The 22,532-nt window shown below is 45.0% G+C and overlaps 1 protein-coding gene across 1 annotated transcript in view; it reads right to left on the reverse strand.

Moving 5' to 3' along the window:
* The window catches only part of LOC126262258 (ERC protein 2-like), a 637,007-nt gene that overhangs the window by 153,948 nt on the left and 460,527 nt on the right, over nucleotides 1-22,532 (reverse strand). Inside the window, exon 2 of the mRNA XM_049958744.1 lies at nucleotides 18,589-18,634. Coding sequence (XP_049814701.1) covers nucleotides 18,589-18,634 — 46 coding nt within the window. The remainder of the gene's footprint in view (nucleotides 1-18,588; nucleotides 18,635-22,532) is intronic.

Below are 22,532 nucleotides of genomic sequence, written 5' to 3' on the forward strand. Positions count from 1 at the left end.
TCCTTTGGGGCTTTAGAAAAGATCGTGTCTATGTTACGCCACTACCTAATGATTTGCCACAGCTGAACTTCAGATTTGAAGGGGCTGTGCTTGCATTACTCCGACTTGTTAACCAAAGTGGGGGAAGAAATGGATTTTAGGGTGGATGTGTACAGTATAACTGATGGTGCCCATACTGAAATTTGTAAGAAAAACTAGGTTAGTTTATCTTCAACTTGATGTATGATTTGTTGTAAATGGCCTAAATTAAACTGTTATTATATACCATTGAAAATGGAACATCTTTCATGGACACGCTGTATTGTGAAACCACAGATTCCAAACTGTTCAGACTCACAGGCGTGTAACATGTTAAAGAACATATCAAAGATACATAGGCCGAAGAGAAAATATCACAGTTTTCTAATAATGCTGGAAGAGAGACGATTCTACATACACATCTACAAACACATATAGCTAACTACACAACTTCATTTGCAGATATAGACAAGGATACAGTGACCACATACGCTTACAATCAAGTGAATCGGAGACAGCTGCTGCATTGGCAGAGACGATTCCTTTCCCAGCGAGAAATGGAATATTTCGGCGTGTGTCGTGACCGTCAGGTCGTCAAAGGTTGCACTGGGCGTCGCCTTTTAGCGCGGGAACGGCTGGAATGGCGATAGCAGCGGACAGTTCTGAGTGTCGAACGCGGACGCTTGGTACAGAGGTCGTGGCACAGTGGCACAGGTTGAGACGTGGATTCAGGAGACACCGGACTGCCAGTCAACTGCTGCTGTGTCAGTCCAATCTACAATGTTTCTTAAGGACGAAGGTCATTTTATTTCGGCTTTATCTTTCACAATAAGATGTAAAAGTTTATATTTTTGCTGTGGAAAACGTGTCCCTGCATTTTATAGATGTTGCCAGAACTAGCATGTTCTGTACACAGGGCGATTCAGCTGTCCCTACCGCTGTCGTTTTATGCAAGCCACAACGTTATAGCTGTGCTTGAGAAACCACACGCGAGATTTTCATACTCTCTCACTCGCTACGCACAAACTATTACTCTTACAGAAAAAAATTAACAGAAACTTTTTGTAGGAAATTTAAAGAAGTAAACTTCTGCACAGGGATATGTGTTGGTTAAAAGCCGTAATTTTCGAGTTATGCAAGAAAAGCGTACTAAAGTGAGCTCAGGCGCACCCCCATACTCAGTCCCCACATGTCAGGAATTCTACTATGTTGTTCATGGCACTCCTTCCTACTACTGTACAAATATTTGCGACTGCGAGAATTATTTCCCACATTCAACTTTTTTGGTCTTCCTTGATGGGCCTCATTATGCCACCGGCATAGTCGAGCACATACAAACTGTAAAATTGGCGTTTGTGTAAATTTTACCTAACAATTTTGTGAATTTCAACAGCATAAAATAATGACACCGCGGTATCCATCAGGCCTTCTGACTACGAAACTACTGTGCTGAGAAGGGTTAAGTTTGGATCGAGTTATGAACGTAATTAGTTTTTCGCGTAACGTTTACAAAGTGCTTTCTTGTTCATAGCCCTCAGGGGCACATTTCAACTAATGATGTTAACGAAGTAGCCGACTATGTTGGTGGCGTAGTCGCCTAAACAATAGACACCAAAAAAGGTCCAATATCGGAAATACCATGTGTAGTCGGAAATTTTTGTACAGTGGTAGGAGGGAGTGCCACGAATAACGGGGTAAAAATCATGACTGGTGAGGGATGAGTGTCGGGTAGAGGTGCGTCTGAAGGTCATTGTTGCACTTTTTCTTGAATAACTCGAAAACTGTGGCGTCCAGCAAAAACTTATTTCAGTGTAAAATCTGACTACACTAAAGTTTGTACAAAAAGGTGCTTCTCATAGTTTCTATAGGATTAATAGTTTGCGCATAGCGAGCGAGAAACTATGGAAATCACTCGCATGGTTTATGAAGGCCAGGTATAACACTGTGGTTTGTGTAAAACGAGAACGGTAGGAGCAGATGACTCAGCCTATATATAAAACACGCTGGTAGCAAACAGCGAAAAGAGAGTTCTGGCAACACCCGTAAAATGCGGGGACATGTTTTCCATAGCAAAAATATAAATTTCCATACCTTATTTTGGAAGGTAAATCGGATAGTCGCCGAGGCACTGATATGGAACGACCTTCTCCCTTAAGAAACATTGTAGACTGGACTGACACAACAGAAGTTGCCTGGCAGTGAATCTCACGGTTCAGCCTTGCCACGGTGCCACGATCTCTGCAGCAAGCGTCCGCGTCCGGCACTCGGAAGTGTCCGCTACCATCGCGTGTCTCGCCCGTCCTGCGCTCGAATGCCACGTCCAGTGCAAGCTTTGAGTTTGTGCGTACTCCTGTGAGACAGCGGTTAAAGAGACGTCTATAACTTAGTTTTTTTTTCCTTTTTTGACAGCCAAGAGTCCGTTCCGCACAACTGAATTGTCCACGTTGACAGCAGGATAGGTACTCGCTATAACGCCAGGCGTGAGCTCCGGGTCTCATTCGGGCTACGGCCAGTACGCTCAATGCCTTGCTCTTGTATTCCTGCACTTTTACGATGCTGTACTTCTTCTTCTTGGAACGACAGCATCCAAAATCACTCAACGATGGTTCCATTACGTCACGATATGGAACAAGTGCGAACAAACAAAGTGAAAAGGCACCATCAAACCTGTCAACCTATGGGAAACGTCACGCATTATCGTGGCACACAGAAAAGAAGGAAAAATCGCTCCTAATTTCTGAGCTGATAACTTTTCATGAAATCTGTGTTATGTTCACAGGCGCTGGTCGCTGAACAGCGGTAGGCCGGGCGTCTACAGAAAGAACCTGACCTCCATCGACAAGAATTCCGACGGAAGGTTTTTTTTTTTTTTCAATATTGTGTTATCAAACACCCGTGGTATCCATTGGCTCGTTACAGAGTAATACTATAATTCTAATTAATTCGGTTTGTTAAACTAATTAACTTTGTTTCTGTGAAAATAGCCTCACGACAGTGGTCAAGTCTGTAATAAGCAGTCGCTGAAATGGAAAACACAGAAGAGAGTAATGCAATAACCTTCAGATGCAAAAGAACTGTGATGACATACCCGTCGCTGTGACGCACTTCCACTCCATTCGGTGAACCCATACACGAGGTGCATATTGGGAAACTCTTTATCAATAAACCTCTCCATACATCAGTGTATTTCGGTTAACGTACAAATACCACTGCCCTAAAAACAAATCCGAAACGGTACGGAGCAATAAGTAATGGAAGTCTGAGGGCAAAGAGTAAAGTGGGCGTGCGTTACATTACGCTACGGGCCGGGACAACGAAAAAGCCGAAAATCCAGTTCGTCGATTTTCTCGTTGTAAAAACTCTCTGTGCTATAATTAAGACTACGCCCCATCGTTTCATGAATTTATTTGTTCCTTAAAAATTTTACTTTCCTAAACGTCTAATTTTTCGCGTGATTTTTTTTATTCTCTAAAGTTTTTCAATCGATTTTGAAGAAAGTACGCGGTTAAAAACCTAATTATTGTACACGTAGTAGTGTAGCGTTTTAGTATTTTAATAAACCATATACTTTTTCATAATTCGAAACAGTAATTGCGAAATGATGCTATTTGTCAAACATGTGCACTTGATTTACGAATCTTGTAGCGAGAAAGTTTGATAGCGGGTAGCTTGCTCTCAGATATGTATTAGACCATACACTATTACGAATGAAATATAGCTAAAATTAAAAAAAAAATGTTTTTGAAAGGGTAGTCTCCGTTCACAAGTAAATGCGAATTATTTAGTGGTGTCAAAGCCGCGATCGCCAGCCTACCGAGTTTATCCGTGTTTGGCGTAGTGCCAAACACTGCAGGATAGAAAAATCGAATTACTGGCAATCATTGCAGGCCTAGTGTCGTGTTATTTTACTGATCCATGTCCAGAAAACTCCTAATATATACGATTTTTTCTCTCGGAGACGACAGATTGCACTGTCTATGTTTTACAATAGGTGACAGTTGGCATTATAAAAGACAAGTAATTATTCGCTGTCAACATCTACAATCAATGGAATGTACATTTCGTATATGGAACTAGAAGAGAAGAAGTAATTAATCTGAGACCTTACTGTGGATGGACTATATTAAAAGTTTCTGACATTCTACTTAATTGTTTTCTAGTTGAAGATGAAAAGCGGCAGACGCCATAAAATAGAATTGCATTCATAGTAACTGTAACAGTCAAGTGACTAGTCGAGTCTTTAAGCACAGAAGAAATAGGAGGTTATTGACTCATCCCAGCAATAGCGAGAGACATTTATGTGATCGTTTTACTTTACATAAAGAAGTAAAAACGTCCCTGAAAAATTTTATTCGCATTACTGAATGAATCATAATACATTCCAGTATATGCTGCAGAACATTCAAGATATGAGACACATCTGGAAGTAATTCGTGTCGTCATTTTCGATATTCTGCTGTGCCCTTCATCACAGGTATTTTGTCCGTTCCGAGTTACAAAAGTTCAATATTCTTCGCACTGGTTTCTTTTCTTTTTTTCTTAACGATGCGGTAGTTGGAAGTGGCGACGGTTCACCGACTTGAGCCAATGATGATCTCTCAAAATGATCTTTGTCTTGCGACACACACCGACAGGCAAATGGCTCACTGGTTCTGTTTCCACTGACAAGGAACTGTGCATTGCGACAGCTTTTAAGAAATTGTGATGAAATGAAGACCAAGTAAAACTACTTTCCGCTGGACTTTTCCCTGGATCATCTAACCTGATTTTGCCAAGTTTTTCTCTGTAACTGCGTCTAAGGTGTTTCCATTTGAATTTCGCCATTTTAATTTGAGTAACAATAAAAATGTGCAAGAAACGTGGCTCTTTAGTTCTCTATTGTCCGCTGCTCGTGGTCTCGCGGTAGCGTTCACGCTTCCCGAGCACGGGGTCCCGCGTTCGATTCCCGGCGGGGTCACGGATTTTCCCTGCCTCGAGATGACTGGGTGTTGTTGTGTCGTCTTCATCATCATCATTCAGACCCATTACGGTCGGAGGAAGGCAATGGCAAACCACCTTCACTAGGACCTTGCCTCGTAAGGCGGTGCGGGACTCCTGCGTCCCTCCCCTACGCTCTGTAAAGATGCATAGGACTTCATTTCCATTTCCAGTTCTCTATTGTTACAGATGTATGGAAATAAATAAAAAAAAAACTAACTCCGTCTACAGGCCGCAAGCGACCCATCGGGACCATCCGACCGCCGTATCATCCTCAGGTGAGGATGCGGATAGGAGGGGCATGGGGTCAGCACACCGCTCTCCCGGTCGTTATGACGGTTTTCGTTGACCGGAGCCGCTACTATTCGGTCGAGTAGCTCCTCAATTGGCATCACGAGGCTGAGTGCACCCCGAAAAATGGCAACAGCACGTGGCGGCGGGATGGTGACCCATCCAAGCGCCGGCCACGCCCGACAGCGCTTAACTTCGGTGATCGCACGGGAACCGGTGTATCCACTGTGGCAAGGCCGTTGCCCATGGAAATAAATGGATTAAGTAATTTTGGATGTGTCATTACAATGCCCGTACATTTTTCTCCCTGACTTTGAATCGTGAAAGGGCCTCTTCTTTAATTAAAAAAAAAAAAAAAACCTCATGCAACGACGCCTCTGATAAAGGCAGGTGAGAGATGCCTGACGCGTGTACTGCAGAAGTTGAAGCGTACCTGAGAGGCTTGCGCCGGCCGCCGGCTCGCACCGTAAATACTAGACATTATGGATGTCGCCGGCCGGGCGCTTCCCCGCTCTCGCCGTTCGCCGCGCGACGAGAAACGCACTGCGAACGCCGCAGTGCAAAACAGTGGGTCTGATACCAGGGCACGTCAGGGACCGAACTGGCACGTTCTCGGCCCGGTGCGGTGTGAACACATCCTTAAGCCGTCCTCTCACGGGACATGAAAACGCACGTGGTTGAGCAGCTGGTGACGTTGGAGCGTGGAATTCCACGATCCACTACACTGCGGAGCGTGAAATAAAGAACCTATCATACGACGGTAGTTCGGAAAGAAAGCTCCGTTTCCATTTTTCTCCGCAGCACTGCTACGATCGCGGTCCCTCCCATGTGCAGTAGTACCACTGGTTCAAGCAGAACGAAATGACGTCATTTCGAGTTCGCTCTGTGTTGTGTGCCGTTCGTGTAGATTGTTTATAATGGCATCGCTGATCAAAAATCCCGCCGCGTGTGAAGTGAAATCTGCGATTCGTTTTCTGAATGCTGAGAACGTTGAACCAAGTGATATTCATCGACAAATCTGCAAGGATTACGGAGAAAATGCAATGAGTGCTTCAGTGGTGAGAAGATGGGTCCGACAATTTAAAGAAGGGAGTGATCAAATGTACGACGAAGTGTACGTCCACCTGTGACTTCTGATGAACTGGTTAGTGCAGTCGAAGGAATGATTGAGAAAAACCGTAGGTTTACGATTAATGGTATTGCTCGTCAACTTCCACAAATTTTACGAACGTAAATTGCGTGATTGTTACTGAAAACCTGGGTTTTCATAAGCTTTGCATTCGTTGGGTGCCTAAAGTTCTTAGTGAACAACACAAGCAACAACGGATGGGGAGCGCACTTGATTTTTTGACACGTTATAATGACGATGGCGAGAAATTTTTATCCGAGGTTGTCACGGGGGGTGAAACTTGGGTTGAATGTGACACGTCTGAAGCGAAACTGCAATCGATGGAATGGAGGCACACCTCGTCTCCAGGAATGGTTAAATCTAAGCTACTTTTGACACCCCGAAAAGTCATGTGCACAGTGTTTTGGGACAGACAAGGCATTTTACTGACTGATTTCTTAGCACAATGTGAAACAACAAGGATGTTTATTGCGAGACGCTAAAGGAATTGCGCCCCGCGCAATGCAGAACAACCACAGAGGAATGCTCTTAAAAGGTGCGGTTTCCATTCACGATAACGCCCGACCACACACTGCGAATGTGACAAAACGACTCCATCAAAGCCTTGCCTGGGATGTTTTTGGGCATTCCCCGTAAGTCCCGATATGGCTCCTAGCGATTTTCGTCTCTGGCATCTGTAGTCGTTCCTTGGTGCTAAGCCCTTCGACATCGTTCAGTCCCAACATCGCTACTAGCCATTTTCATTTCTATGGCATCTGAAGTCGTTCCTCGGTGGCAAGCGCTTCATCATTGATGAAAACGTAAAAGAACATGTTACCACATGGCTGACAACACAGGTGGCAACTTTCTACGACGAAGGAATACATAAGCTTATACCACGCTATGAGAAATGCCTGGAAAACTATGGGGTATATGTTGAAACGTTGTGTAGGTGTTATAGATATTTGTGAAATAAATTGCTGTCTTTGTCTGTATTCGATACCTTTTTTTTTATTAGCAAACGGAACCTACTTTCCGAACTACCCTCCTATTAGATTTTTCCTCGTGGCCAGAGAGATGCGACGTTACTTTACGTCACAACCAGAACATACGAGCCGCTATATTTTACTGAGCTAAACATCGTATTTAGTGGGTTTGCTTTCTCACTGACGAAATGGTTTGAATATAAACTGTTTCAAAGCATCAGAAAATCGAGACTCTCTCGAAAACGCTTCGTTTTAATCGGCAGGTAACGGCTTCAAGTAGACATTTTTAGTGTCATAAGTTGTGAGCTACGTAAGTACACCGTTTCAATGCTACGGTTCAATGGCGATCTATCAAAAGCGCGGCGTTTTGGTACAATTTGCATATTAAATATCAAGCAATGACATTTGTAAGTACAGTGTGTAGACAGAGGTTCAGCACTTGTGTCGAAGCTGGAGCGCACTTGGTAATGTCGTGGCTTGTGAGTGGTGAAAAGAATATTAGTACACTGCTGGCCACCGTAAATGCAACACCAAGAAAGACAAGAGGTAGCACAACAAAATTTATTTTGTAGATAACATGTTGACCAAGTATCAAATGAGTACGTTTACAGACGTCTGTGACATGTGGTTCCTGCCAGAATCAGTAGCCAGAGTAGCCGCCATTGTTGGAGATACCGCTGCCACACGTCTCGGCATTGGGTCAAAGAGACGTTGGATGTGTTCCTGGGGTACAGCAGCCCAAGCAGCTTCCACACGTTGCCAAAGATCATCTGGTGTGGCAGCTGGGGATGTAATCTGGGTCACTCGTTGAGCAACCATGGACCACATGTTTTCTATTGGCGAAAGATCCGGAGAGCGAGCTGGCCAGGGAAGCAATTCAATCTGGTTATTGACGAAGAACCTTTGGACAATGCGTGCCACGTGTGGTCGCGCATTATCCTGTTGAAATATGCTGTGGCCGAGCCCTGAAGGTAAGGAAGGACAACTGGCTCCAGCAACTCGGATATGTAGCGCCGGCTATTTAAAGTACCGGCAATGCGTACTAGAGGCGTGCGAGAGTAATATCCAATACCGCCCCATACCATAATACCCGGTGCAAGACCAGTATGGCAGTGCATAATGCAGCTGTCCAGCATCCTCTCTCCACGGTGTCTCCACACTCGAATCCGACCATCGTGGTGCTGCAGACAGAAGCGTGCCTCGTCAGTAAAGACAACGTCATTCCATTCTGCCGTCCACATCCGTCTGTCATCACACCATTGGCGACGGAGACGTGTGGTTCTGCGTCAATGGTAGACGAAGCAATGGACGTCTTGCGGACAGACCACTCTGCTGTAAACGGCGTCGAATGGTACGCGCAGACACTGGATGATGCGTTACAGACGCAATGTGCTGTGCTATGGCTCGGGATGTCACTGAGCGATCCGTCACTGCCATGCGCACCATTTGCCTATCAGCACGTGCAGTGGTGCACCGAGGTGAATGCGATCGACCACGTCGGTCCGTCGTACCCTCCTGCATCCAACGGTCACATATCCGCATTACAGTTGTTTGGTTTCGTCCAACACGACTAGCGATTTCTCTGTATGATAATCCATAATCTCGGTAAGCCACTATCCTTCCTCTGTCGAACTCGGATACTTGATCAAAAGATGTTCGCTGTTGTCTACGAGGCATCGTCTTGTGAAACAACCACAAGGTAAACACACGTGCCGAACGTACACTCGTCGAAATCGCCAAGCCTTAAATGGCGCTATGAGGTGGTGCCACAGGCGCGCGTAATGTGCGTCTGCGCTGAAATTCAAATCAGTTGCATATCTCATCGCTGCAAACTCATGGTGTAAATTTCACTTGATTCGGATGCTTCCTTCAGGGTGTTGCATTTACGGAGGCCAGCAGTGTAGGTCCAAGTCCACCTCATTCTATGTTTCTTTCCTTTGTTCTAAAAGATTATGGGTCTTTTTTATTCTTTTAATAGAAATATTATCTCAAAAGTATATGTTATTTATTATAAAAACCTATTTGCTGCAATTTTTGTTGCAAAGGCCAACGATTGGGAGGTTTCCCCATGCCCAGAAATCGTAACGTGACTGCCAGTCTACGTCTGTTACACATTGGAAGTTTTTGCTATTATGAAAATGTCTGTAAAATACATATACCTATCTCTAGGTTTATGGAATGGCTCATGTATGTATCTTGCTGCTAAATATCTTTTTCAATGGTGGTGAGCAGCTCAGAAGAAATCTCTCCTTCCACTAGAAAAAAATTACGAAACGAATCTCTATCTTGAAATCTGTGTGATGAGGTATATTATTTCATAGCGTTGTCAGTCAATGCAACATCGAGAATATCGGTGTTAAGCATTTGCAAACTGACTTTACACACTGTATCTTAACTACATTTAATTCAAAACCGAAAATGGGATGAAAATACAACTGAGTTAACGAATAACTTCTACTAGTATGTATCTCAGGTCTTTATGTAGCATTCTGTAGTGTTCCGCTACCAGTAATTCGCTGTTCAAGCCAACTACGAGTCCAGAATCGCCTTCGCTATTTTCTACGCTCTTGTTCGGCAGTCGCTAACAGAGTTGACGCACCTATTTCAGGCGCGTCCATATTCGTAAAGAAACTGAACGGTTTGCGCTCCAAATAAGACACATATAGAAAACCCTCCACTTGTGCACTATTGCGCAGTTATTTTCCGTGCAATGTAGATACAAAGATAAATGTGGGTAAGCAGTCAAAGGAAGGGCAACGCACTGCCGGAGACCACGGGTCCCTTACAGCGAAATACTCAGAAAATGTCCTCTAATAGCCTCCGACATTTTGTCGGCGGAGTTGGGGTCCACCCTGTTTGGTGCAGGGCCGTGACCCCGTCAGCCGGCAGGTTTATTCCCGTCGTGGGCAGCGCGGGGCTGGCTCGCCCCGGCGCCGTATGAATGGAACCGGCCGGCCGCAGACGCTGCTGGCTGCCGCTATCGATTCGGCCCAGTTTGCCTGGGCAGGGCCGCCACTGGCTGCCACTCCCCCCCCTCCACTTCTCCACCGCCCCACCCCCAGCACGTGCCGGCGCGCTATTTTAGTCGTATTTTCGGCGGAGGGGAACTTCTCTGATCTCCCGCGTACGCCGAGCCTCTGGGGGAATAATGAGCGCACGAGTGCTTGCTCACGCACCGCTCCAGCCTCGGCAGCCTAGCCCACCTGCTGACGCCAACTACTGGGCACTGCAACGGGACGGGGACGTGAATGAGATTCCGCACCGCGTTCCTTCCCCCACAAGATTCGCGTACTATTCTGACAAGCACAGTTTGATGTGTTACATACGTTTAAGTATGCTATTTAGGAGGGTTTGAAATTTAAACTGTTCAGTGAATATAATAAGAAACTGCACAAGTAAGTGCCCTAATACTGAAGTTTCTGTATGAGACATATCATTCTGCTGACGATGACGTGCATTGTAGATTTCAGACGGTGTAGTACAAGGTGAATTTGAAAAGCAATACATGTTAGAAAAAGCTTTTAGCGGTGGTTTTAGTTCCCAACATTTCACTCTCCATGTAATATCCGTTCTCTTCGGAGTACTTTTCGTAATACAAGCTTAGGTTGACAAGACGTCCAGATTTTGCACGGACGGTTTTCACATTAACGTTCTTTCCTTCCGAGTAAATCATTTGGGACACATAACTGCCCGGTTTTTATTCGAGAAACAAAATACGTGCACTAACGATTCTCATTTAATTAAATATTTGCGAAAAACAAGTTTTCTAGAAGTAGAACGGCATAGAAATATGTATTTTCGCAGTACACAGATCTACCGCATTTGGTTTAACTCGTCTTACGCCTAGAAAAAGAGTAAAAGATAATTTTAAAAGAAAATCAGGTATTACCTACCCCAGCCTCTAACTTCCCGCTCTTCCACTCTATTGCCCTCAAGACAAGTAAAAACAAAACGAAAGTACGTATAAAGCAGCATTACTTAACTTAAATCATTTCTCCCAACGGGACTGCAGTCTTGTGGAAGTTAATTTTGTGACGAATGTGAGCGATGCGACGTGTGTTAGCAGTGCTTGCTTAATATTGTTTGTCATGTGTGCACGCTTGTCCTAACAACCCGAAATCTTAAATTTTAGTATGAATTGTAAAATTTGCATCTGATCAGTGATTAGTAATGTGGTGTCACCGCTAGACACCACACTTGCTAGGTGGTAACTTAAATCGGCCGCGGTCCTGTAGTACATGTCGGACCCGCGTGTCGCCACTGTGTAATCGCAAACCTAGCGCCACCACATGGCAGGTCACAAGACACGGACATGACCTCGCCCCAGTTGTACGGACGACATAGCTTGCGACAAGACGTATCAAGTCTTCCTCTCATTTGCCGAGAGACAGATTAAATAGCCTTCAGCTAGTCCATCGCTACTACCTAGCAAGGCGCCATGTGTATCATTGCTAATTGCTTACTACTATGCAAGAGATGTATTTCAACAAGAACAAGACTACATTAAAGTTAAGTATATTAAAATCTCTCTTCTTTTCTTTATAGTTTTCATCCAGTCTCCTGTTTCAGAATTTACGCCCGTCTGCGTTAGTTTCGCGTGCACCTAGCCACTCATTGTGTCGAGACCTTAGGGAATCGACACAACAAGTAATATTACATAGTTTTCAGGACTAACAGATTGTACCTAAGTACCTAGGAAGTGAATAAACATTGCAGAAAATACATCCAGGCTGTTATAATTAAAAGTAGTCTGTTTAATTCTGAAGAAAATACACTCCTGGAAATTGAAATAAGAACACCGTGAATTCATTGTCCCAGGAAGGGGAAACTTTATTGACACATTCCTGGGGTCAGATACATCACATGATCACACTGACAGAACCACAGGCACATAGACACAGGCAACAGAGCATGCACAATGTCGGCACTAGTACAGTGTATATCCACCTTTCGCAGCAATGCAGGCTGCTATTCTCCCATGGAGACGATCGTAGAGATGCTGGATGTAGTCCTGTGGAACGGCTTGCCATGCCATTTCCACCTGGCGCCTCAGTTGGACCAGCGTTCGTGCTGGACGTGCAGACCGCGTGAGACGACGCTTCATCCAGTCCCAAACATGCTCGATGGGGGACAGATCCGGAGATCTTGCTGGCCAGGGTAGTTGACTTACACCTTCTAGAGCACGTTGGGTGGCACGGGATACATGCGGACGTGCATTGTCCTGTTGGAACAGCAAGTTCCCTTGCTGGTCTAGGAATGGTAGAACGATGGGTTCGATGACGGTTTGGATGTACCGTGCACTATTCAGTGTCCCCTCGACGATCACCAGTGGTGTACGGCCAGTGTAGGAGATCGCTCCCCACACCATGATGCCGGGTGTTGGCCCTGTGTGCCTCGGTCGTATGCAGTCCTGATTGTGGCGCTCACCTGCACGGCGCCAAACACGCATACGACCATCATTGGCACCAAGGCAGAAGCGACTCTCATCGCTGAAGACGACACGTCTCCATTCGTCCCTCCATTCACGCCTGTCGCGACACCACTGGAGGCGGGCTGCACGATGTTGGGGCGTGAGCGGAAGACGGCCTAACGGTGTGCGGGACCGTAGCCCAGCTTCATGGAGACGGTTGCGAATGGTCCTCGCCGATACCCCAGGAGCAACAGTGTCCCTAATTTGCTGGGAAGTGGCGGTGCGGTCCCCTACGGCACTGCGTAGGATCCTACGGTCTTGGCGTGCATCCGTGCGTCGCTGCGGTCCGGTCCCAGGTCGACGGGTACGTGCACCTTCCGCCGACCACTGGCGACAACATCGATGTACTGTGGAGACCTCACGCCCCACGTGTTGAGCAATTCGGCGGTACGTCCACCCGGCCTCCCGCATGCCCACTATACGCCCTCGCTCAAAGTCCGTCAACTGCACATACGGTTCACGTCCACGCTGTCGCGGCATGCTACCAGTGTTAAAGACTGCGATGGAGCTCCGTATGCCACGGCAAACTGGCTGACACTGACGGCGGCGGTGCACAAATGCTGCGCAGCTAGCGCCATTCGACGGCCAACACCGCGGTTCCTGGTGTGTCTGCTGTGCCGTGCGTGTGATCATTGCTTGTACAGCCCTCTCGCAGTGTCCGGAGCAAGTATGGTGGGTCTGACACACCGGTGTCAATGTGTTCTTTTTTCCATTTCCAGGAGTGTAATTATATCTACTTGCAGCGTCCCCGCGTTTTCCTTTCTAATTCACAAAATGAAGATACATTCTTGGTATAGGTTTTTCAGTTGTTACATCGTCCCAGGCCTATTATCGATTTGAAAATGTTACGGTAACTGACAACGAACGTAACCGTAGTTGCCGTTGAAATCAGGTATAATGTATGAACACAGGTGTCCTGGTTTTTTCTCTCTGAAATCTGGTCAGCCTATACAATTTGATTCTTGAAAGAAGAAAACAGCAACCACTCACTGACATAACACTATTTATGCACAAAAACAGCACCGCTGCCAATTTCGTACCCACAGGTTCGTCTTCAGACGGCTATTCACGATTAGATTTCATTTGTTGATCTTCAGGCCTACATTACTCATACTTGCATTATTTGTTGGCTGTTTCTCCCTCTTGTGATGCTTTTAAGAGAGAGAGAGAGAGAGAGAGAGAGAGATAGAAATGTCCTATGTAACTGCAGTTTTACCTAATAACGAATGAAACCAATGTAAACAAATCTCTAAGGTAGAACTGTTTCCATTTGAGGTTACATACGTCTAAATTCTCACGTCGTTATGTTGCACTACTGACTGATTCTTTCACAAAATAGTAAAACATAATCACGCGGAAATTTCGAAAACCCAAGCAGTTCTACCTTATAGATATGTTTACATTATTTTAATTCGTTATCAGGTACAGTTACAGCTAACTAGGCCGTTTCTCATGTCCTTTCTTGCTTTAGGGCACCATCACCCCAAGGAACCTTCGCCACAAGAGGGGAAAAATAGCCAACAAGTAATACATACAACAAAGAATTTAATCCAAACTTGAACAGCTGCCTGAACATGGACATCGGTGCTATTTGTGCAAATAAATACGATTATTAACAGTGGCTGGTTCAAACATCAGTTTCTACTTTGTACACAGCCACTGTCTCAAAAGTCAGTTTCCGACAAAATAATAATCGTAATGTTGCACTGGCTTCTGATCGTCTGCACAGTAGTTCTCGCCAGGGTACTGAATCAACTGACAACGGCGTCCTGGATTCTTCGTCATTATGAAACTACTGCCTAACAAGGCACTGCTTCTGTTGTAAAGGTCGAAGGTGTAGAGTGCATCACCGAAAACGATCGTCCCTTGCTTTTTATGTTGACTGGTTAGCATTTTCAGTATCCATTTCCTACACCATTTCGCGAATCCCGGCTTTTCCATGACAGTCGTGTAAATAATGGTGCGTCCAACACGAAAAACTTCATCATCTAGAGCACCAATCGTCGATCTGACCGAAGTTTCTGGCCCACTCGTACCGAAGTTTCATCCGTCTGCATTCTGGGTCTGCCACTCCTCTCTCCAACGTGTACATTTACACGGTCTCTTTTAAAGTCTTGACTCCATTTTCCAACAGTTCCTCCACGCATCACTGTAGACCCACGAACTAAGCACAAGTCCTGATTCATTTGAACAACTGTAATTCCTTTTGCATACAAAAATCAAATTACAGCACGGCCTCGGCAACAGTCGAGAGCAACGATTTACGAACTTTGTTTTTTCTTTTGTTTCCAGCCAGTAACACAACTAATTCATTAAGACAATGACTTCTGTGGCTTCGTAAACGATTATTAGGTGACGCTGCACCCTGTAACTTTTTCTGAGCTACCAAAATTATATATCAACAAATGGCTCTTACTTTCCGAATACTCCTCGTATTTGTTCCCAATACGAGACACAGCCGTCCATTTTAGACGCACAAGTATTCTGACACTTCACAAAAAGTATTCGGACAATTATTCGTTTTCTGTTTTAATGCACAAATGCCTGTACTAATATGGTTCTAACGTACTTGGGAACCTACAAGATATGTTACGGCACAAAGTCATTTTGACATAGAGAGTTTAATGTGGGAGAATTATGCCGACAGAAACACTCTTTTGTGTATACATAGATTCTGCTTACAGGTCGATTAGCTCACGAAACTATTTTCTCTATTGCCAGTTCAATGCGGCATTTAGGTTCAATAATCAGAGCAAACACACACTGCCGCTATGCTGGAGTCTCAATAGCTGAAAAAAAATTGTCTTGATTCCAGAAACACTACGATCAGGGAGTTACAAAAGTTCTACAGTAAGGTGGGCTATACATCGTAAGATAAAAAGAAAATGCCATAGGCTAGAATTCTGTTTCATCACTTACAAACTTAAATAACATTTGTCACAGTTTGTAAAATATTTAGTTACACTTCCTGCGTGTAAAACTGCAGGAACAGAGGTGGTCAGTCACAGTATGCTGGAAGGCTGAAAGTGCGATACACAGTGGCTTTATTTACAAAATTCGGATGGCTTGCGTGTTTATAGGCGTCCTTGACACTGCAAGGGGCAACCAAACAACCAAAAGAACAGTAACATTTTACATTCTACGATGGTATTAATCTACACTCCTGGAAATGGAAAAAAGAACACATTGACACCGGTGTGTCAAACCCACCATACTTGCTCCGGACACTGCGAGAGGGCTGTACAAGCAATGATCACACGCACGGCACAGCGGACACACCAGGAACCGCGGTGTTGGCCGTCGAATGGCGCTAGCTGCGCAGCATTTGTGCACCGCCGCCGTCAGTGTCAGCCAGTTTGCCGTGGCATACGGAGCTCCATCGCAGTCTTTAACACTGGCAGCATGCCGCGACAGCGTGGACGTGAACCGTATGTGCAGTTGACGGACTTTGAGCGAGGGCGTATAGTGGGCATGCGGGAGGCCGGGTGGACGTACCGCCGAATTGCTCAACACGTGGGGCGTGAGGTCTCCACAGTACATCGATGTTGTCGCCAGTGGTCGGCGGAAGGTGCACGTGCCCGTCGACCTGGGACCGGACCGCAGCGACGCACGGATGCACGCCAAGACCGTAGGATCCTACGCAGTGCCGTAGGGGACCGCACCGCCACTTCCCAGCAAATTAGGGACACTGTTGCTCCTGGGGTATCGGCGAGGACCATTCGCAACCGTCTCCATGAAGCTGGGCTACGGTCCCGCACACCGTTAGGCCGTCTTCCGCTCACGCCCCAACATCGTGCAGCCCGCCTCCAGTGGTGTCGCGACAGGCGTGAATGGAGGGACGAATGGAGACGTGTCGTCTTCAGCGATGAGAGTCGCTTCTGCCTTGGTGCCAATGATGGTCGTATGCGTGTTTGGCGCCGTGCAGGTGAGCGCCACAATCAGGACTGCATACGACCGAGGCACACAGGGCCAACACCCGGCATCATGGTGTGGGGAGCGATCTCCTACACTGGCCGTACACCACTGGTGATCGTCGAGGGGACACTGAATAGTGCACGGTACATCCAAACCGTCATCGAACCCATCGTTCTACCATTCCTAGACCGGCAAGGGAACTTGCTGTTCCAACAGGACAATGCACGTCCGCATGTATCCCGTGCCACCCAACGTGCTCTAGAAGGTGTAAGTCAACTACCCTGGCCAGCAAGATCTCCGGATCTGTCCCCCATTGAGCATGTTTGGGACTGGATGAAGCGTCGTCTCACGCGGTCTGCAAGTCCAGCACGAACGCTGGTCCAACTGAGGCGCCAGGTGGAAATGGCATGGCAAGCCGTTCCACAGGACTACATCCAGCATCTCTACGATCGTCTCCATGGGAGAATAGCAGCCTGCATTGCTGCGAAAGGTGGATATACACTGTACTAGTGCCGACATTGTGCATGCTCTGTTGCCTGTGTCTATGTGCCTGTGGTTCTGTCAGTGTGATCATGTGATGTATCTGACCCCAGGAATGTGTCAATAAAGTTTCCCCTTCCTGGGACAATGAATTCACGGTGTTCTTATTTCAATTTCCAGGAGTGTATTTATTGAAAAGAGATACTACAGCGAATGCGATGTCACTGAAGTGGGCTCTATAATGAGAGACGGAGATACGTTCCATTTCAGCCATCGAAAGGGACGAGCGTTCGATAAATCATGTTGAATGCCAGTGGGCCGCTTAATTTGCACTAAGTAGTGAAGTTTAAGTTACTAACTTGATTTAAACCGAGAGCCCATGATCCGAAATTCGAGCACCTACGAGGCAAAGGTAGTCAACAACTTCAACTCGTTTGAAATTTACAGGATACTAACAACATTCCTTTCAGTTCCTCACTGTCGACGCCTGTTATTGCCTGGGTTACACCAGATGCGAAATTTAAGTACGGCGAGGAAACGACAAGTGTGCTTTTGCAACCTAATTACAAGTCGGGAACAGTAACGTGGCGAGATAACAAAACGCTGATTACGTTAGACAGCAGATAAACATTTACGATACCGCGGGGCCCTCGTAAACGAGCGCTTGATTGCGTACGCTAATGGTATGAGACAACTACAATAGCATCCCTTGGTACTTCTATAGCTGCTGTTGCATCGCACATTATGTACTCGAAAAAAGTTGGCAAGCGCGCAGACTAAATAAATCAAAAAAGTTATTTTAAATAGAGTGTTAAAGGCACCCGACTTAAAACTACCCACACTTCGGCACGCAAAAGGCAGTTTATTCCATTATAAACGAGGATGCAATTGATACAGATACTGCGGAAAATTACTACTCACATAAATTTCTGTTCCATTTTTCTTTGCTTTTCTTTCTTTTTCATAGATGATTCCACTCACCAATTTAGAAACCGAGATGTCAAGAGTGACTACGCATTAGCTTGCACATTACTTGCTAGCTCGATGACACGACACTACTCTTCTGAACTGTGGTGGCACAGCTCTCGTTTCGTGAACTCCCTATAATGGACCAAATAACGTTCCAATTTCAGTAGCTCCTACTGTTATAATTAATTCCGATTTCGTCTCAGCGATATCTCTTTTAATTATTACATGCAAAGATTGATTGAAATGTGAACTTATGATGAAAATATCGACACAAAACTGTAACCTGCTACCCTTCTGGCGTCATTAAGTGAATTTAGTTATGTACCTCCAAATAACACGGAGAAAGTAAGTAGTCTTCCCCGAATTATACTTACTTTTGCTCTGAATGAAGCTGCAAGAAACCTTAGGCATCCTCCTTACCTGCAAGGACAAGAGAACGTCATATTATTACTGTCCCTCTTACGATGAAAAATGGCTCTGAGCACTATGGGACTTAACTTCTGAGGTCATCAGTCCCCTAGAACTCAGAACTACTTAAACCTAACTAATCTAAGGATATCACACACATCCATGCCCGAGGCAGGATTCGAACCTGCGACCGTAGCGGTCGAGCGGTTCCAGACTGTAGCGCCTAGAACCGCACGGCCACTCCGGCCGGCTCTTACGATGAAATAGGAGATTAATTAGTTACGATCAGATATAGAAAAACAAGAAAGCTTTTATTACATCAGGCAGCAATGTTCATTGGCTGAAGGAGCTGTAATTTGCTGGCTCTTTTAGCTCAGTTATAGAGTTCAAAGCTTTGCGCTTAAGAATCCTGGGTGGTCTCAATCTTGTTGATACTCAAGAGTGCCACACCACTGCCAAAATACAGAGAATAAGCTGCAGGAATACATGTTATACGTGTAGACTGCACTTGGACCTTCAACGACAGCAAACAATTAGAAACACATTGAGAATACAAAGTGCTGGATGTTTGAGGTGGAGGATATAGAAATATGTGAATATAATAGAAAGAAAGGGGACAATATTCTCAATGAAATAACGGTGTTCAAAAATTCAGTGCTTAAATTTCTTAAGTCATTCCTTACAAGTAGATTCAAGGTGTACCACTGTCGAGTTCAGCCGTTCATTTCGGAATTACGATGGCGACGGAATCGGAAACCTCATCGCAGCTCATGTGTGCTCCACATAATGCTGATGTTGGCAATGTTCATTTACGTCTGTACAGTGAAGTAGTGGTGTGTGTGTGTGTGTGTGTGTGTGTGTGTGTGTGTGTGTGTGTGTGTATGGTGTAATTCGTTAAACTTAGCGGTGAGTTGCATCAGCGCTATGGTGTAATGTTAAACGTAGCAGTATAGTGTGGTGTCACAAACAAGAAATACAGTACAAATGTGACGATGGAGTAACAAAGTGGTACGAGGTATATTCGACGTGTAGAAATTTGTGCTACAACAATCCACCAAAAATGTATCTTTTTTCGGTACACGCAGGTAGAGGTGTACAACTACAAAAATGACTGCACATTCTAATCCAAACAAAAATAGTAACAACAATAGGTTTGCAAGATACTACTTCATATCACACGCTCCGCACCTATACCTCTGTTAAAAGTATATTTCACATACATTACATTTCATAATTTCGTAGTAGTGCATTTGCGTTATGTGGCTTGTATCTTTGTGTCACTTCGAATCTGTATGCTGAAAACGCTGGAAAAGAGCAAGACAAGATCTATATTTATTCTTTTATTTGTGGTAAGTTCCTATGGGACCAAACTGCTGACGTCATCGATCCTTAGGCTTATACACTACTTAATCTAACTTAACTAATTTACGCTAAGGTCAAAACTCGAACCTCCGGCGGGAGCGGTCGCGCAGTCCGTGACATGGCGCCTCAAACCACGCGTCCATTCCGCGAGGCCCCACTCGTGTACCCTTCACTGCACGACACAAATCTTTACACCTCGCCTGCGCCTGTCAACACCGACATTCGACTGTTGGTAACTGGAAAAATGTTGCTCGGTCGAACGAGTCTCGTTTCAAATTGTATCAAGCGGATGGAAGTATACTGGCCTGGAGACAACCCCATGAACCCACGGACCCTGCATGTCTGCAGTGGACTGTTCAAGGTGGTGGAGGCTCTGTAATAATGTGAGGCGTGTGCAGTTGGAGTGATATGGGACCCAGATACATCTAGATACGTCTCTGACAGGTGACATGTATGTTCATAAGCATCCTGTCTGGTCACCTGCATCCGTTCATATCCATTGTGCATCCCAACGAACTTGGGCAATTCCAGCAGTACAATGCGACACCCCACACGTCCAGAATTGCTACAGAGTGGCTCCAGGAACACTCCTCTGAGTATACTTTCGCTGGCCACCAAACGCCACAGACATGAACATTATTGAGCATAGCTGGGATGCTTTGCAGCGTGCTGTTCAGAAGAGATCTCCACCCCTTCGTACTCTTACGGATTTATGGACAGCCCTGCAGGAGACGTGGTTTCAATTCCTTCCAGCACTACTTCAGACATTAGACGAGTCCATGGCACGTCGTGTTGCGGCACTTCTGCGTCCTCGCGGGGGAAATGCATGATATTAGGCAGGTGTACCAGTTTCTTTCGCTCTTCAAGGTATATATGGTAGCAGTAAAGAAAACATGTGAGTATCTCATACTGCTATTGAACTCAAGTTGGATTTTTTTTTACTTCACTGCACTGAAAGAGAAGAAAGTAAGTACACAAAATTTACGTGGCTAATTACGGGACGGCAGTGAGTTGTAATTTGCTGTCAAAGGTAATTCCAGTTTTGACCGTCAAATGGCTAGCGAATGTAAAACTGTTGAATATAATTTTGCAAACATCCATGAACATTTAATTAATATGTTGTACATGGCCAATTACTGTGCATTAATGAAGTTAAGCGGGCACTTCTGCTATATAGTAATAAGCAGGTTATGGAATGTTCAGAGCAGTGGAAAACCACGCATTAGAGAAGAGTGTGTCAGGGGCGGATCTTCAAACGAAGCAACAATTATCCGTGTTAAAGGCTGTTATTGAAATGTGTGTTATCTCTAGGAATGTATATAAATTGCTATAAGGCGTATTTACGATGCAAAATTTTCTTTGTGATCACCAAAATTAAAATCCATAATACGTACATGATAACAGGCAGGACGGTTTTAGCAATGTGAAATCTTGTGAAAGGCGGAATGGTGGTTATTGTAAATATGTTAAAAATGGTTATACGTTGCATTTCTACTGGAAAAACATAAATATCAAAGTTTTCGATTGTTTGTAATTGTCTTCTACCAATTACTTGTGCAGAGGTAAAGAAATACAGGAAACAGAAAATGAGAGAATGAAATAGAAATTGATAACATAGATAGGACAGTTGATAACAAGATAGGGCAGCAATAAAACGACAGAGATTTAAAAAACTATAGACGAAAGTACAAGTACATATGTTACAGTGGAAGTGGAAGATAAGGGAAGGTGAACCTTCCCAAGTGGATGTACACCATCACTAAAATGATCAAGGAGAGCTTATCTTAAACTGAAGAAAACACGTCACTGTAATCAGCTAGGGAAAGTGTACAGTGTGCATATTATCCACTACTGGGGTCCAACAATGCTACCACTCGTCAGTATGAATGTAATTGTCGTCAGACTGTTATTGTTATGTTATACAGCAGTGCTGTTATGGTTGACAGTAGTGCAGCTATGGTTGACAGTAGTGCAGTTACAGTTCACATAAATGCAGCAATGGTTGAATCCGTGAAGTTCTACGAACATCTTAGAGTGGAACGGGGAAATCTCAGTTACAGTTCTGTCTTCATGGACAGAGAAAAGCACGAGTCACTTATCAGCAAGACTAGGTCACTAAAATCTAGACGAATGGGGGATGGCAACAAAAATACAAATGGCTCTGAGCACTATGGGACTTAACATCTATGGTCATCAGTCCCCTAGAACTTAGAACTACTTAAACCTAACTAACCTAAGGACATCACACAACACCCAGTCATCCCGAGGCAGAGAAAATCCCTGACCCCGCCGGGAATCGAACCCGGGAACCCGGGCGCGGGAAGCGAGAACGCTACCGCACGACCACGAGCTGCGGACCACGGGGATGGCAACGACTATAAGTTTTTAAAGAGATGTGAAGTGGTGGAAGTGAATGGCGTAACCAAATTAATTCAACCTGTAACTGAAGAAGGTAAGATTAAATACTATGCTGATGAGGAAGAGCTGTATGATATTCTGCATGATGCCCATGTAATAACTAGTCAAGGTGGACGCAACTGAATGATGA

The sequence above is a fragment of the Schistocerca nitens genome, chromosome 6 (assembly GCF_023898315.1).
Source record: "Schistocerca nitens isolate TAMUIC-IGC-003100 chromosome 6, iqSchNite1.1, whole genome shotgun sequence".
Classification (NCBI taxonomy): Eukaryota; Metazoa; Arthropoda; class Insecta; order Orthoptera; family Acrididae; genus Schistocerca; species Schistocerca nitens.